Source organism: Odocoileus virginianus, chromosome 19 (assembly GCF_023699985.2).
Source record: "Odocoileus virginianus isolate 20LAN1187 ecotype Illinois chromosome 19, Ovbor_1.2, whole genome shotgun sequence".
Lineage (NCBI taxonomy): Eukaryota > Metazoa > Chordata > Mammalia > Artiodactyla > Cervidae > Odocoileus > Odocoileus virginianus.
In genome coordinates, this window is record NC_069692.1 from 19,945,434 (window position 1) to 19,963,716 (window position 18,283).

General features: G+C 42.4%; 1 protein-coding gene across 1 annotated transcript; it reads right to left on the minus strand.

Annotated features, from left to right (window-relative positions):
- Window positions 1–5,939: 5,939 nt before the first annotated feature.
- On the minus strand, window positions 5,940–7,102 carry OOEP (oocyte expressed protein). Its single transcript, XM_020911395.2, has 3 exons — window positions 6,868–7,102; window positions 6,546–6,725; window positions 5,940–6,202 (listed from the first exon to the last, which is right to left on the minus strand). The coding sequence occupies exons 1-3, from the start codon at window positions 7,028–7,030 to the stop codon at window positions 6,123–6,125; spliced, it is 423 nt and encodes a 140-aa protein (XP_020767054.2). The 5' UTR covers window positions 7,031–7,102; the 3' UTR covers window positions 5,940–6,122.
- Window positions 7,103–18,283: the final 11,181 nt, after the last annotated feature.

Consider the following 18,283-nt stretch of genomic DNA (forward strand, 5'->3'; position numbering starts at 1 on the left):
CAGGAGTAGGGTGCTCTTTGTCACTTCAAGATTGAAACATACTTGACATGTAAACTCAAGGTGTGTAAATTTAAAATTTTCTGTGTTTAATTTTTTAAGGGGTGTACAACACCTCTATCAGTTTGGCTTCCTGTTCCTGCCTGCCGACTGGAATGTTGGTCCCCTCACTAGAAGTAAACTGTTAACAACTGGATGTTAGGATTAAAAAAAAAAAAAAAATCAAAGCACGAATCAATTTAGTGCTATGAAATTTTCATTTTAAAAATACAAGGAAACCCAATTTTAAAGAGCAGGCAGTGGTATGTCTGTCGTAGACTCTCTAGTCACTTCTAAAAGACCCTCCAAAAAATTTTTTTAACTTTTGGTTTTGGAAAGGGGAATTAAAAATGCAAAACTGAATTTAAAAAACAAAAGGGTTTTCAAATCCTTCAGGCCTCCTAACTGGAGATCCACGAACGTCAGTGTTCACAGCAGCACTATTTTACAGTAGCCAAGATATGGAAGCAGCCTGAGTGTCCAACAACAGAAGAATGAATAAAGAAGATGTGGTACATACATACACAAAGATATTTTCCCTTTTCCCATAAAATGAAAATTTTCACTTTTCCCAAAAAAAGGATGGACCCCAGAGTATTTGCTTTATTAAAGTCAGAAAAAAACAAATGCTGTTATCACTTGTATATGGAATCTAAAAAATAAACTAATATATATAACAAAACAGAAATAGACTTACGGATATAGAGAACAAACTAGTGGTTACCAATGACGATGAGGTAGGGGATGGGCAAGATAGGGGAATATAACCAAAAAGAACCAAACCACTATGTATTAAAAATTTAAAAGGGTCAAGGGTCCCCCTTTTTGTGCACACAGAGGACATAGAGCCAAAATTTTTTTTAATAACTTTTAAGTTTGGGGGATAAGCTGTAAAATACTGAAAACCCCTTTTGTTTCATCTAAAAAAAACATAATATTTTTTAAAACAACTCTACTTTTAAAATTTTCAAAAGTTTTTAATCCTGAAGATTCTGGGGAAAAAGTGATCTTTTACATTTCTGCAAGAAAATGACCCGAGGGTTATCGGTAAAGAGGTCCCGCCTAAACAGGTTTTTAAAAGGGGTTTACTAAGGCCCCAAAAAAGAAAAAGGGTTTGCTGTTGCACCTGGAAAAACCCCCGGGGCAGGGCAGGAGCTCACGTGACAGCCTGGCCAGGCCCTCCCACTTCGGCTGTGCGAGGTTGGCACTATTTCACTACTTCCCTTATCAGAATTCCTGAACCCCACACTTTGGATCAAAACAAGGCCTCTTAGAATATCACTATTAAGAATGGAAACAAAACATGTGCTTCCTGATGTGATGCACTGTGAAAGGAAAACCAGGATGGGTTTACCCAATACTTTTTCCAAAAATATATAACAAAAACTAAAACCATGAGGAAGCACCAAAAAAAAACAGGAAATTTTTGGCAAGAAAAAGATAAATTCGGTTTTTTTGGGGAACAGTGGGAAACCTGCTTGCACACTTTAGGGTCAGTGTAAAAAGGTTGGTAGCTAAAACATTTAGGGGTGGCTAAAACGGTGGTTGTGATTATAAATGGAATTGCACTGAGTTCTGAGAAGACTGACCACAAATGTGCAACCCTGGACTTTGCTAGCCAAGAACATAGTGTCTTCACTTATTCAGCTCTTTTTCCTTCCTCCTTCTACCCTTTTCAGTAATGTGAAGCAGGATGTAATAAATTAATATTTTTATAATCCCTAAGGCAAAACAGAGGGGGAAAATCTCTTTAAAGTATTATTAAAATGATAAATAAAAATTTATGTAACATAAAATAATGAAAGAGGAAAAGAACAAAAAAGACATGATAGGAAACAAAGCAAAATGGCAGACAAATCCAATCATATTGATAATTACATTAAACTAGAATGGCCTAAATCCCCCACTCAAAAAGCAGAGATAGTCCAACTAGATAAAGACAGATGCAAAAGACTACACAGAATATTATTCTATCAATACTTAAATGTCCAGAAAATGTGACAGTGGAGACAGACAGCAGACTGCCTGGAGCTGGAGGCAGGAGTGATGACAGACTTTGTAAAGTGATGGAAAAGTTCCCAAGCTGGCCTGTGCTGATGGTGGCACAACTCACAAGTTTGTTAAAAAAGAAAGTAAACTGTACACTCACATTTTTATAGTATGTAACCAACTAAGTGCATTTTTAAAAACTGCAGTTCAATGGCACTAATACCTAAATTCTCTAAAATAAAAATTGTTGACAAAGATGGAGAGCAACTGGAAGTCTCATACATTGCTGAAAGGAATGGAAATTGGTTCAGTCACCTTGGCAACTTGAACTTACACACACGCTATCACTTAGCAATTTCAATCCTAGATATATACTTCAATAGAAATGCACATATGTATGCACCAAATTATGTACAATTTTCATAGTAGCTGTATTTGTTGTAAGTTCAAACAGGGAACAATCAAAGTACATATCAACAGGATGGAAAACTGAAATTAAGGTTTATTGATATGGAACTATAACCACTGGCAACATGAACACATCTTACACTGAGTCCAATTACAGTTGTCACAACAGCAGTTATCCTTGGGGAGGATGCAAACGGGGGCTTCTGGAGTGTAACTAAGGCCTTTTTCCCCTCTGGCTACTGGCTTAATGGATGTGTTCTATTTGATGAATCTTTTCACACTGTGGATATGCATGGCTTTGGTATGAATGGAATGCTCTACATCAATAAAATGTTTACTAAAATTACAGAAAAATATTTGGAGTAATAGAAAACTTCTTGAAGGGACTATATGAGCAGTGAAATTTTGTAATTACTCTAATACTTTATATATCACCTTATTTAAAAATATTGAGGATGTACATATGTCATCAGAAAAATCAGCAATGCTATTTTTGAGCATGGTACTAGTAGGTATTTCTATTCTGGCAATATGTTAGGAAAAAAATTGTCTTGTCCCTTAATAGAATAACAAATACTATGGATTCTTGACAAATTAAATGTATTCTAACTCCTCTTAAAACACACATGCACACAAAGAGAATGAGACTAAATTCAATCGTGGAGAAAAATAAAAGCATATGGGAAAGTATAATAGAGACGTGAGATGCTAGAATCAACGTTTTGGTTCAAATCTCATGCATCGCCACATCCTAGCTGTGTGCCCTCAGCAATTTACTGAGGCTGCAAGCATCCTATGTTTAGCATAAGGCCTGGTATGTGACACAAGCTCTTATCAATACATATATAACTAGAATTACTTCCAAGTTCTGAAAATTAGAATGACAGAGCAACTACTCTTTTTAGATATTGAATATTGCATTAGTTTGCTAGGGCTACCGCCACAAAATAACAAAGTGATTTAAACAACAGATACGTATTTTCTCAAAGTTCTGGAGGCTACAAGCCCAAGCTCAAGGTGTCAGCAGGTTTGGTTTCTTCTGAGGCCCCTCTCCTTGGCTTACAGAGATGGGTGCCTTCTTGCTGTGGCCTCACCTGGTCTTTGCTTTGGTCATGCACATACCTGTATCTATATTTCCTCTTATTAATAAAACAGTCATACTGGCCCACAGATAACCTCATTTAACCTTGATCACCTCTTTAAAGACCCTATTTCAAACAGAGTCAAGTTCTGAGGTACTGGGGTTAGGATTTCAACATGTCAATGTGTATAAAGAATAGAGAACAGGATCATTTAGTAACTTAGTTTTGGAAAATTTTTGGAAAACTGGAATAAGTTTTAAGCATAACCATTCTTCCTCTAAATGCTGAAAAGTCAAAAAACATTCACAACTTTTTATAAAAATCCCACCAGTAAAAACCTGTAAAAATATTTATCAAATTTCTACAAAAGGAGAAAAAGTAGGCCTCCTAAGCTTAATTGTAAAAGAAGAGGATGAGGGGAAAATCACACAGAAAATAGTAATTGGTTTAACTACATACAATAAAAATTTCTGTATGCAAAAAACTTGAGCAGCAAACGGGTGGACAATATTGGTTATAATGGACCATTATTTGTTATAAAAGCTTACACAGATAATAAAAACCCTTATCTTCAGAATTGAAAGAAGTAATGACAGGAAAGAATAAAGAAAAATGTAAAAAGTTTTTAACAAAAATGTGAAGCAAAGTAGAACAATGTTCAGTATCACTTGTAATCAAAGATTTGTGGTGGTGTTCAGTCACTAAGCCATGTCCCTTTTTGCCACTCTTTGCCACTCTATGGCTATGGCACGCCAGGCTCCTCTGTCCTCCACTATCTCGAGTGTTTGCTCAAATTCATGTTCACTGAATCGGTGATGCTATCTAACCATCTCATTCTCTGCCGCCTTCTCCTTTTGCCTTCAATCTTTCCCAGAATCAGGGGCTTTTCCAATGAGTTGGTCTTCACATCAAGTGGGCAAGTATTAGAGCTTAAGCATCAGTGCTTCCAGTGAATATTCAGGGTTGATTTCCTTTAGGATTGACTGGTTTTATCTCCTTGTAGTCCAACTGATTCTCGAGAATCTTCTCCAGCACAATTCAAAAGCATCAATTCTTCAGTGCTCAGGCTTTTTTATGGTCCACCTCTCACATCTGTATATGACTACTGGAAAAACCACAGTTCTGACTATTCAGACCTTGGTTGGCAAAATGATGTCTCTGCTTTTTAGTATGCTGTCTAGGCTATCATAGCTTACCTTCCAAGGATCAAGTGTCTTTTAATCTAATGGCTACAGTCTATTATATGCTTATAAAAGGAAGGTTCACTGCAGAATTTTCTGAGTGTGGATAAGAGAAGACTTTACTAAGAGTAAAGTAATGCCTGCATATGTGTGTATGTTTATGTGTGTGTGTTGGGGGAGGCTCAGTTGTGTCCAGCTCTTTGTGACCCCATAGACTGTGGGGAGCCAGGTTTCTCTGTCCATGGAATTTTCCAGGCAAGAATACTAGAGTGGATTGCCATTTCCTATTGTTCCAATATTGCCATTGCCATTGTTCCTTCCTAACCCAGGGATCAAACCGGCATCTCTGTCCCATCTGGGAAGCCCAAGATTTGTGTATGTGTGCTTAAAATCCTTGCAAAGTGCTATTATCCCTTACTGCCAAGGGGCGAAGAAACTGCCAGAGCTAAATTAATTCCAACTTTGTGTCTAAAACCATGAGCTCTTGGCAATCATTCCTCCAACTATTCTGCTTCCGGAAAGTGGAAGCAGCGTGTGGTTGGGACTGTTTTGCACAGATTGGTCACATCACTGTATAGGTAATGGAAAAACAACTCAGCCCATGCAGGACACCTGCTTGGGGAGGATGTGGGGAGACAGCTGGCTGGAAGGACACCTCTCAGTGCACCAGTTGCCCTGGACCCTGGCTCCTCTGGTGAATTACAGCCCCAGCAGAAGGAATGAATGCTGATAACCTCAGCTTGCATGTCGAAATGCCCTCCCACGTTTGAGGTCAGAGACTCCACTCTAAGAAAACACATGGCACACTGGGTGCTATTCTGAAGCCAAATACCAGCTTAAAAGTGACAGCCTCATAGGAGAAGCACTGGCATTACCTAAGAGGTTGTTAGAAATGCAAATTCACAGGCCAGATGTACTGACTCAGAATCAGTGCAGAAGGAGCTGAGGAAGCTGTGTTGCAGAAAGTTCTCATGATGATTCTTACACTAAAGTTTGAGAACAAATGATGCAAAAGAAATACAAAGCTGACTGACCCTGCATTTCTGGCCTCTGCATGTAAGGGCCCGAATCTGACCATAAAAATCATAAAAGGGTTAATAGCTTCAAAATGGTAACAACCAAGAAAAAAAAAAAGAAAGAAACCCATCACCTAACAGCCTTTTACCCACCTCTCACATCAAGACAAGAATGAACAGTCTTTTATAAATTTGCTTAATTTTGAGTGAGCAAAGATCTTTATGCCTTCGGACAAAAATGAAATTCATTTATTAACTAGCATGGCACTACAAACTCAGGTTTGCAGCAAAATAATCAAACCACTATACTTCATCAAGACACAGGGGGGAAAGGGCAGAGATTTAAGGATATTGGCTTCTCTTGAACATTAGCAGCAGAAGCAGGACTGTGCTCACGCTCCTGACAACACTCATGCAACAGGATGCTGGGGCACCTGTGGACCTGGTGCCTGGGCCTTCAGGAATTCCTCAAGTTGTTCCATCTTCTCAGCTGGATAAGGAAAAATGCTGGGTTTCAAACTCCTCCTCCAAGGGGGAAGGGGTGTGCTGGCAGTATCATTTCTCTGGGTGGAAGGTCTGAACCTAGGATCTGGAATCAGTGGGCTGAGGGAGCCGAGGCCAGCACCGGCAGTAGGTGTCTGAATGCATGTCTCAGCTTTACTTTCTCAGGGTCCTGCTTGGACTCCTCTCTCAAGGGAGGCCCAGGGATCACCACCAAAATGGAGCTGGGACACTGCAAGGAGTTTTGGGAAGACGAGAGGCTGGAAAGAAGTCATGTAAGGCTAGGCGGTTCCCCCTGCCTTCCGCCCAGGCGTGTTTGCCAAGCCCCTCACCTCGGGCGCGCTGCTCCCGGAGCACTGACGCCTGGCTCAGAAGCACGCTCTTCACCTGACGCTGGACTGCCGGCCGCGCGAAAACCGTGACTTCGACCACGTTCCCAGCGTCAACAGCGTCCACCATCAGCAGGGCCTGGCTCATCCACTCCATTTCTGGAACCAAGGATCGGTCTGGGCCTAAAAACGAAAGGAAAGCCGGAGAAGAGTGCAGGTGAGGGGCGGGAGACGCTGGCCACGAAGGGATGTGAGGGCTTGGGACCCGGCGCGGCTCGTGGCCCTCAACGGCTCTGAGAGGCCCGCTAGGCCCAGGGTCGCACACCAAAGATCGAGTCGGCCAGCCACGCCTCCAGGAAGAACACCAACGGATTCCTCAAGTCCTGCGCAGGAAACCACCATGGCCGGATGCGAACCCGCGGCGAGGGACGCGGGAACCCCAGCAGCCTGTCCCCAAGGGCCTCTGAGTAGCCAGCATCGTCGACCATACTCCAACCACAGGCGAGAAGAGCAGCTCTCGCGGGACTCGGGACTCGCGCGAAGCCTGGGCCCTTTACTGCTCCCGGCAGGCCCCGCCCCCTCCAGTGCGCATGCGCCCAGCCACATCCGGCCCAGGGGTGCAAACGCGCGCGGGTATCTCGGCGCCTGGAGCTGCCGCATATGTGCAGCGCGATCCCCTAGCATCTTCTCAGCGTGAAGCCCTGGAGACTCTAGGAGGGGCCGCCAGGCGAGTAATGGCCGACCCCGAGGCGTCCGTAGTTCCAGATCGTGTGGTTGCATGAAGTGGGGTCCCGGCCAGGCCCGGTCGGGTCAGGCCGCGGGCGGGCTCCTAGAATCCCCATCTTCTCTCTCATATTCCGACTCTGGTTTGTTGCCACTTTAGAATCATTCCTGCAAGTGCGTCGTGTCTAAAATGCAGTCATCAGACATGGTCGTTCCAAAAGATGTATCAGGTGAAGACAAAAGTCGTTTACTTCCAAAATCCTCAAACAGCGAGTACTGATGAACATTTCTTCTCAGTGTTCTTAATTTTAGTTAAAATTTCAATTGTGAAGATTTCTCACAGTTTAAAAAGTTGTTTAACGCTCATGCACCCCCTCCCCTCGCCCCATTTAACAAGATGTTAATTTTTCCCGCATTTGCCTTCTCTCTTGTTTAAAACAGATGCCACAAAAGACCTTTCCTCTCTCCCCACAGGAAATTATTGTCCTGAAGGTTGTCTGAGTAGCCTGCGCGTGCTCCTTTTCTTTCCATAGTGCATTTCTACAAGTATTGTTTGGTAATGGTTGTATAGATAGCATCTGCTGTACAAACGACTGTACACTTACAATTAGTTCGGATGTGTTTGTTTTTTACATCTTTTTAATGGAAGATGTTGATCATCTACGTAAGGGGGATGGTATTAATGTACTGAATTCCCTCATCCGCATCATCTAGTCCTTAACAGTAATCCAAGAGGAGATTGAATCTAGCTTTATTTATCCCTTTCATATATTCTCCCTCAGTCTTACTACTTTTCAATCATGTATGCTGTGAATGTCTTCTAGTTTAAATTGTTTTTTCACCTTTTTAAAGGTGCTTTTTAGGAATACAGTTCTTAATTTTAATATAGTCAGATTTAGCAGTCTTTAAGGTAAGTTCATTCTGTCTTTTTTAAGTCCTGCTCTGCCATGAGGTCTAAAGACATTCTCTATACTTTCCACTAAGAATGCTCAAGTTTCTGCTGTAACTTTTAAATTCCTGAACCACCTGGGGTTAATTTTTTAAGATGGGTATAATATAGAGATATAATTTCATCTTTTTATAAATTATTAATATTTTTCTTTGAGCCATTCTCTTCAGAATGCATCCAACTTGAGGCCTCTTCAAATTCTATCCCTGGAAAAATTTCAGACTCCTATATGTAGCATGAGTTAGCCACAAGGCTGGTTTGTGGTAGTTAATTATTAGGTCACGAAATACTTGAGAAAGGCAAGTTTATAAAAAATTCCTTTGGCATTCCCATTTGGATGACAAAGTTTATTTCTGATTTAGTTTTATTTTGGAAGTATAGTCATTTGCAGTCTTAAACAGAGTGCACATTGTTTCCTACATTTGGCAAGCTTTGAGTTTTAGTAACTGATCTGTGTCAGCTTCAAAACAGAATTGCAAGGTTTTTAGGATTTAGCTGAATCTGCCTAGGTGAATCAGTTCCATCATTTTATACCTCTAAAGCTTGCTGATTTGACTCTGATTGGTGGGAGAGAGAGTATGACTTGAATACTGGCTCCAATATTTTCTAGTGGTGTGACTGAATACAAGTTATTTGAACTTTCTGCACTTGCTTTCATTTTCTCTTGCTCAGTCCTGGAATGACCAGTCTGAGAGTATTTGGGTTCAGTCAATAAAGTATGTGAGTGAAAGTATTAGATGCTCAGTTGTGTCCAGCTCTTTGCAACCCCATGGATTATAACCCGTCCATGGAATTCTCCAGGCAGGAATAATGGAGTGGGTTGCCATTTTCTCCTCCAGGGGATCTTCCCAACCCAGGGATTGAACCCAGGTCTCCCGCATTCTTTACCATCTGAGCCAACAGGAAATCTTGAAGACAGGCTTCCCTGATGGGGAATCAAAGCCTGGCTGGGGTGGTGAGAGCACCAAATCCTAGCCACTGGACCATCAGGGAGTGTCTGGTTTTGTAATTTCTTATTGAGAATATCTGTTCTTCACTTCATGTAATCTTCAGTTCTCAAGATGTAATCTCTATACAATGAAAAATGTAACAAAGCACAGTTTTTTTGTACCAAATAATAATATCAAAATGTACCTCACAGATAGTTAGAAAAAAGTGGTCAAAATGAGGAGAGTAAACTAGTAAGGTAATATTAAATCACTCAGACTAGAAACAATTATGTAGAAAAAGAATGCAATAAAGGCTGTGTTCTGAACAGTTGGGGACAGTCTTCTAAACCTTAGGAGCATCTGCAAACAGTAGCTACATACTGGTTCCCCTGGATGGATGGATGGATGGATGGGTAAATGAATAAATAAGGAGATATTATACCACACTACTAATATTCAAGCAAAGTAAGAAATGAAAATCATTACTGACAAACTATTTAGAATATAACAATAACTTACAAAGTACATTTTAAAAATATGGTTACTGTACATTCTGAAAAATCTAGCCTGCAATCCCTTCTTATCTATCCTGTCCCCTCCTTCCCTATATAGTTAACTATTAGTAGTTTTGGGGAGACCTGGGTTTGATCCCTGGGTTGGGAAGTTCCCTTGGAGAAGGGAACAGCTACCCACTCCAGTATTCTGGCCTGGAGAATTCCATTGACTGTATATTCTGTGGGGTTGCAAAGAGTTGGACAAGAGTGAGCAACTTTCACTTTAACTTTTCCATTAAGAAAACATGTGGATAAGAATGTGAGAATTCTTGCTTTTACTTTTTTGGTAATATTAGATTGCTGCAAAAATAATTGTGATTTTGCATTGTTGAACTTTGCTGTTTGATATTGGAACACATTCTTAAATAAATATCTATCGTTTTAATGCACATTTCTCACTTTATCTTTTTTTGCTAATGACTTATTACTTGCGGTTTATTTTATATTTATTTTACACTATTGAAATGATGTTAGACAAAAAAGCAAATTCGAGCTATGTGTTTTTATTTGAATTCAAATGGGCTGTAAAACACTGGAGACAACTCACAACATCAGCAACACATTTGGCCCAGGAACTACTAACAAACATACAGTGCAGTGGTGATTCAAGAAATTTTGCAAAGGAGAGGAGAGACTTGAAGAAAGGAGCACAGTGGCTGGCCATCAGAAGTTGACAGTGACCAATTGAGAGCAATGATCAAAGCTTACAACTACACGAGGAGTTGCAGAAGAACTGAACGTTAGCCATTCTACCCTCATTTGGTATTTGAAGCAAATTGGAAAGGTGAAAAAGCTCCATAAGTGGGTGCATCATGAGCTGACAAAAAAATTGTCATTTTGAAGTGTCATCTTCTCTTATTCTACACAACAATGAACCATTTCTTGATTGGATTATGACATATGATGAAAAGTGGATTTTATATGACAACCAGCGGTGTCCACCTCAGTGGTCAAATTGAGCAAAAGCTCCAAAACACTTCCCAGAGCCAAACTTTCACCAAAAAAAAAAAAAATCATGGTCACTGTTTGGTGGTCTGCTGCCAGTCTGATTCACTATAGCTTTCTGAATCCCAGCAAAACCATTATATCTGAGAAGTATGCTCAGCAGATCGATGAGATGCACCAGAAACTGCAATGCCTACAGCCAGCATTAGTCAACAGAATGGTCCCAATTCTTTTCCATGACAATGCCTGACCACACATCACACAACCAACACTTCAAAAGTTGAATGAATTGGGCTACGAAGTTTTGCCTCATCCACCATGTTAACCTGACCTCTCACCAACCCACTATCCCTTCTTCAAGCATCTTGACAATTTTTTGCAGAGAAAACACTTCCACAACCAGCAGGAGGCAGAAAATCCTTTCCGAGAGCTCTTCAAATCCTGAAGCTCAGATTTTTATGCTACAGGAATAAACAAACATTTCTCATTGGCAAAAATGTGTTGATTGTAATGCTTCCTATTTTGATTAATAAAGATGTTTGCACATTAATAAAGATGTTTGCATTTTATGGTTTAAAATGCATGGTCTAAAACCACAATTACTTTTGTACCAACCTAATACATGTATTTTATTGTGCTCTTTTTCCACAAACTTTTTTGTTTTGATAAACTTTAAACCAATGGAAAAATTCTAAGAACATTAGATTTACATTCTATACCTTTCATTGAGTTTCACCAGTTGTTAATGTTTTGTTTAGTTTCTTTTCTTTCTCTACCTGCACATACTTTTTCATGAACTGTCTGTAAGTGGCAGGCATCATGACTTTATCTCAAGTACTTCATTGTTACCTCTTAAAAGCAAGGACATTCTTCTGTGTAACCATGTAAAATTGTTCATGCAGAAAATTTAAGTCTAGTCTAAACTCTTGTCTAATATATGATCCAAGTTCAATTTCCCCAGTTTTTTCCCAATAATGTCCTTTTAGCTAATATAGAATCAGTCTCTGCTGTTGTTATTGTTTAATGACCCTGACACTTTTGAAATATTTTAAATTTTTTATTGTGGGAAATTTCAAACATATACAAAGGTAGAAAGGATCGCATAAATGAATGATCAATAATACTAGTCCCACAACTTCAAAAAATATCAACTCATGGATTATCTTGTGGGGAAATAAAGATCACCCAAATGGGAGCAAGTGAAGGCTTTTTATTAAGAGGTTGCTATAGCAAGGGAGTTAGCTGCCATCATTTGTGTTTGGCAGAGTCTCAAAAGTGGGCAGAGGCGAGGGAAAAGCTTATATAAAATGGAAAAAAAGGTGTGCCTCAAGGAAGAGTTGTTGGCCTGGGGAAACTGTAGGCAGGCTAACTGGAAGCAGAGCATTGTATGTGATTGAGTAGGGATGCATATTTGACTTTCCCACCTGGGTCTCAGTTGATCCCAAGAGAAAACGAGCTAAGCTGTCAGTTACTAATCAAGTCCTGGCCTCTTGTGTTGATTGTCATAGACATTGTTTGGCTTCCTGGACTGAGTGCTGCAGACTGTGAATCAGAATTGTGTTTTTATGTTTGGTCTGGCCATTGTCTGTATATTCAAACTCCTGGTCCCTGCTTTTGACCATTCTCTCATTTGCTGGAGGTAGGTGAATTCAGGGACAGCTCATCTCCTTCCCGGAAAGCCCCTGAAGCTGACTTCTGCGCCTCTGAGAACCGAGACTCTCCAGGAGAACCATTTAGCATCAGTACACCCCGTATGGGGACAGAGTTCCACAGGCGGGAGGAACTGGGGCCTCCTGGCCTTTTTTAGGGCTGTGGGATGTGGAGGTCGCATGCCTATTTTAAACTTTATATCACGTGCTTCTGATTCTAATTTGGCTGCTCTTCTATCCTGTGTGGGCAGCTCAGACCGGAGGAGGCCAGGAAAGCCTTCGAGACGGAGGAAACTGAATCGTGTTGCCGAGGCACCCACCAAACCTCCTGGCCCTTTGCGGGGCGAGCCTGGCTGCGGGCTACAAGCCCCAAATCCAGCCGTACGGGCCCCCAGTAAGTCGGAAACAGGTGCTCCGGGTCCCCGCTTTGCTTTGGGTTTCATTGTTTCTTTTTTTCTTTTTTTTCATTTATTTTTATTAGTTGGAGGCTAATTACTTTACAATATTGTAGTGGGTTTTGTCATACGTTGTTTCTTAATTCAAATCGATTCCCTTAGGACTCCCCGATGATCTGAGAGTTAAAAAAGGGCGCTTCTGTTCTGACCGGCTGAAGGGAAAGTGGTTTCCCTAGAGATTGGGGTCAAGGGCAGGAGAGAGGAGGTAAACTTGGCCTGGAGTCATCATGACCCGGCTTTAAAAACGGGTTCCTCATTTTACACACAGGTCCCAAGAACCCAGAGCGGGAGTGGAGTGCCACTCCCGGCCGTGGAATGAGGCTGTGTTTAACCTCGCCCCCAACAGTGGCCAGTGGGCAACCCGGGGCCCTGAGGCCTCCCTGGGGCATGCGACCATTGCAGGGAAAGTCCACGTTGAGACCCGCTGGAGGATCGTGACTGCTTCCACTGAACCCGGGCCGTTCCCACATCACTATCAGGAATTTCTCCAGCTGACCTGTGGACGGAAACGCCATTTGGGAACTATGACTTGGCGGGCCCTGGCGACCCGCCTTGGCTCCCGAGAGCCCAGCCTTGCCCAAAGTAGTCCGGGACTCTCTTTAAACCGAGCCGCCTCACAGGCATGGGGTTCTGTCTGCATAGCCCGAGGGCCGGAAAACTGGACGTGAACCAGAAGAGTCTGGATCAGACATGGCCAACGGGCCTTCTCCACCTCCTTTGCGCCGGGAGACCGGTTTAACCCTCTGCAGCTCTTCAGAGGAGGGAGGGTGGGAGCAACAGGGACACCAGGCTCAGGTGGGAACAAGACAAGCCATTCCCTTAAATGTCTGCAATCTTTTATAAGGGGCTGCCCAGGTAGCCGCAGTAGTGAAGAATTCGCCTGCCGATGCAGGAGATGTAAGAGATGCGGGTTCAATCCCTGGAAGATCCCCTAGAGGAGGAAATGGCATAACACACTCCAGTGTTCTTGCCTGGAAATTCCATGGACAGAAGCGACTGGCGGGCTACATACAGTCCATGGAGTCGCAAGGAGACAGAGGCCTCTGAGTGACACACACAGGAGGGTGGGAGTGGGGCAGAGGGACACACCGACTTCCCCCCTTCCATCTCACTTCGTGCTAGGTCTTCAGGGGTCTTGTAAAGGTGTTTCCCCCTGGCAGAGCGCTCAGGGTGGGGTGAGGGAGTAATTGTGAACTCTGGAAAGCTCCCAAGACCTCTCGGAAAGGCGAACAGGGTTGCCATTCCAGGCCACAGCCCCAGTTTGTCTCCACCCTACCCGTCCTCGTCTTGAACTCACGTCCGGAGCGAGCAGCCCTTTCCCACATTCCGGCGATGAGCAGTTGCCTCCTCCTGCAAAGGACAGTGGACTGAGCTTGTCTCTAGGGCAGCAGGAAAATCGAGATCCTGGCCAGGCCCATGGGGTCCAGAGTTTGCATTTGCAGCGGGATCTCAGTCAGTTGCTTGAAGTGCAGGATTTGGTGCCTGGGTTGTGAGAGAGGCCGGGGTGGGGCAGACCGGACTGCTCTGGGTGCGGGTAAACGACTGCATTCGCAGCCGGGAGCGCGGAAGGTGGAGAAGCTTGCAGGAGCGGGTCGGGTGGAGCGTGCCCCGTCTAGAACTCACCTAGGATCTCTTCCACCTGCTCCATGGGCAGGTCGAAGACCACCTGGTTTATAAGTGTTCTCCTTGGAACCAGTCGAGAAGGATGCGTAGGTCAATGTGTGCCTGACACATAAATACTCCTCCTCTTGGGATGAGGCCCCCACAGTGTCCTGGTGGACGCTGGATGCCACAGCCCTTGGGAACCCGTGAAGCCCCCGGGGGGCCCCTGGGCTTTTTGGCGCAGGGCTTGGGCCACACTCAGGGGTGGCCCACCCCAGTAACCTAGTATCAGGCCAGACCTGGGGCCAGGGCCCGGGATTCTCAAGGGTGTGCCGCTTGCGAGTGGATGAGCCCCGGTACTATACGTGGTACGCAAGTGTTCCCTGGGGACTGCTCCGAGCTGGGCCCACCCCCGGGCTTTCCAACTCAGTCCACAGGAGCCTCTGGGGACTAAGGGATCAAAAGGACAATTGGATCTGCTTTTGTTTGTTCAGATAGGCTGTAGGTCATTGAGAACTGAGACCAAGTCTTCTACCTCTAGGTATGCCTACTACAATTCCTGGCATGAAATGTTTATGGAAGAAATAGAAAAATGTGGATTTCAGCTCTACCCTTGCCGCTTATTGGACTTGGAGAGGTGTATGTAACTTCTCTGTTCCTCGACTTCCTCCTCTGTAAAATGTGGACAATAAAAATAGTGATACTTGTAGGAACAGTTAGGAGATTAAATAAACATTGCATGCAAAGAACTCAGCACAATTTCCAGCTCACAGTATTTTCCAAGTTCAACAGATGATTTCCACTATGCACGATGATGTACTTGCACACTTAGACTGCCTGTGACATTCTGTAGACAACAATGACTAGTTGCTCTGAATCCTGGAGCCTGCTCCACTTCCTCTTACCCCTCATGGTACAATCCCTGACTTGAGCTACACTCGCTAGCTGGGTGCAGCCTTGGGCAAGATGTCTAACCTCTCCGTTTTTTAGTTGTCATCAATAAATGGGGATGGTGGTGACAAGTCCTTCCATCTTAGAGTTGTGACGATTAAATGAATTCATGCATTTAATACCCTTAATTGTGCCAAGCAAATAGCAAATGATCAATAAATTCCAGCTATTACTATTATCTATACACAAAAAACATCTTTGCATGTTATGAATATTTCCATTAAAACTGGAAGAATCCCAGATGTGGAATTACTAGTTCAAAGAGCACAAACACATTTTACTCTCTTTAGATATTGCTTTTTAAATTTTTTTTCTATTATAACTTTATTTGTGTCAAGCTACAGAAAATCATAGGGAGGTAAAACATTTACCATATCCAGCTCTCTATCTGGCACCTGCGCTGTAACAGGCATCTCTCATTTCACCTGCACCCAGCATCTGCCCTCCCCTAGTTTTCTCCTGGTCAGTAAAGGCCACCCCCATTTACCAGGTTGACACTTCTTTTTCTGTCAAATTTCAAAACTCTAAATAAGCCCTGTAAGCTCTACTTTCAAAATAAATTTCAAATAGGACTGCTTCTCATGACCTCCACTGCTAAGAAACTAGTCCACACCATCACCATCCTTTGTAATCACTTTCTTGTGGACTTACAGCTGCTTACGTTACAACTTTCCAAAATCCTTTCCCCCTTAAAGCATATTGTACATATAGCAGCCAGTCATTCTTTGAAAATACAAGTTCATGTAAGTCTCCTTGCCTTTGTGGAATAGAATAGGAAGCCCAGAAGTACAGCAATGCATATGTATGTGTGTATATGGCACATAATTAAACTTACTTTAAACCAGTGCAGGGACATTTTGAAAATAAACATGGGTGACTATCTGATGTACACAAATGATTTTTTTTTTCCCAGAAAGAATGTAAACATTTTCCATCTTTTACAAATCAGTTCTGGGACTTCCCTGGTGGTCCAGCAGTTAAGACTCTGTGCTTATGCTACAGGGGGTGTGGGTTCAATCCTTGGTTAGGGAAGGTTCCACATGCCACATGGTGCAGCCAAAAATAAATAAAATAAAGACAAAAAATAAAGAGCAGTGCTAGAGTCTGTTTCTGTTTTGTAAATAAGTTCATTTGTATAATTTTTTTAGATTCCACATATAAATGACATCATATGGTATTTGTCTTTGTCTGACTTAGTATGATAATCTCTAGGTCCATCCATTATTCCATTCTTTTTATGGCTGAGTAACATTCTACTGTGCATATATGTTACACATCTTCTTTATCCATTCATAGTTTGACGAACAAATATTTAGGTTGCTTCTGTGTCTTTGCTATTGTGAATAGTGCTGTAATGAACATAGGAGTGCATGTATATTTTTGAAGAATGGTTTTCTCCAGATATTAATAGGCCCAGAGAAAGTATGTATAAATATGTATATACTTTATAAAAAGAGAAACAGACTCACAGATTTAGAAAACAAACTTACGGTTTCCAAAGGGGAAAGCTGGGGGGAGGGGGAGAGATAAATTAAGAGGTTGAGATTAACATATACACACTGGTATATATAAAAATATATAATCAACAAGGACCTACTTATAGCACAGGGAACTCTATACTCTGTAATATAGGAGAAAGAATTGGAAAAGAATATATATACATATATAACTGAATCACTTTGTTGTACACCTGAAACTAAACAACATTGTAAATCAACTACATGGCAATATAATTTTTTTTTAAATCAGTACTGTATGAGTATATAGATCAAAGCTTATATAATTTGAGGGTAAAGGGGAACTTCTAGATCATGGCTCCAAATGCTGTCACAATAAAAGAACAGTGGTGGTTTTTACTAAATTATATAGAATTAAAGCTTCTTTAAATCGGGGGAAGAATTCATCTATGCCCTGCCTCTGAAATATGAAGTCAAAAGACAAATTAGAAGCAGGAAAGTACATAGTGAAGAATCATATGCCTAACCACATGGGAAAATGCTATTTTATAAAATTTAAGGGGGAAAGTCAGACTGCAAAATTTAATATATGGTTTCCAGTTTCCAGAATTTCCAAAAGTTTGCCTGGTAAAAAATTTGGAAGGGATAAATTTATCACTTGGTTATATTTTTTACTTTTTGAGATCATATGTAATGAACCCACTAATTCTATATATGACGCTAAAACTACACTTAACTGTCCTGAGGGGGACAACAGTTTTGTCCTGGTACAGCAATTGCAGTTTGAGGCTGGAATCGTGCTCCCATGGGTCTTGAGAGGCAAAATAGAAGTATAAGTTACTCAGTCAAGTCCAACTCTTTGTGATCCCATGGACTGTAGCCTGCTAGGCTCCTCTATCCATGGAAGTCTCCAGGCAAGAATACTGGAGTGGGTTGCCATTTCCTTCTCCAGGGGATCTTCCTGACCCAGGGATTGAACCCAGGTTTCCCGCAATGCAGGCAGACCCTTTACTGACTGAGCCAGAAAAATGGCGCTGCAGGAAAGCCTGGCTTGGGCCTCACCTTCCCCTCCCCCGGGACCTCAAGTACAGCGCCCCCAACTTCAGTTTATCTGTGAAATGGAGACATGCACACCCACCTCACAGGAGTCTAACAACTGAATGAGAAGAACCCGTTTGGTGGTCGGGACTCTCTATGAGACAGTGCCATTCTCCCTGGTCCAGGTGACATATGAGACAGTGCCATTCTCCCTGGTCCAGGTGACAAATTAAGCCCTATAGGGTCTGTTTTCCAAAATCACAGTTCCTGCTGAGTTCTCACCTTGGTGTGTGCCCAAATTCGAGTAGAATTGCTCATCTCTGACTAGGAAGTATTTGAGTCCCCTTGTAGGAAAGAGGCTCCTCACCCCGCTGGTTCCTGGGGCTGATACAGAGGTGACCTCCAGCCCCACCCTGGGAGCTGGGCCACCACGCAGCTTCTCAGCCTCGGACCTGCAAGGCTCGAGCATTTTGCAGCGGAGAAGGGCCC

Excerpts from the sequence above, each read along its gene's own strand:
- OOEP (XM_020911395.2), bottom strand. The coding sequence starts at position 7,030 with ATGGTCGACGATGCTGGCTACTCAGAGGCCCTTGGGGACAGGCTGCTG. Across the intron at positions 6,726-6,867 it reads GCTGGCCGACTCGATCTTTG|GCCCAGACCGATCCTTGGTT; the intron begins GTGTGCGACCCT and ends TTTCGTTTTTAG. Across the intron at positions 6,203-6,545 it reads CCGGGAGCAGCGCGCCCGAG|CTGAGAAGATGGAACAACTT; the intron begins GTGAGGGGCTTG and ends TTCCTTATCCAG.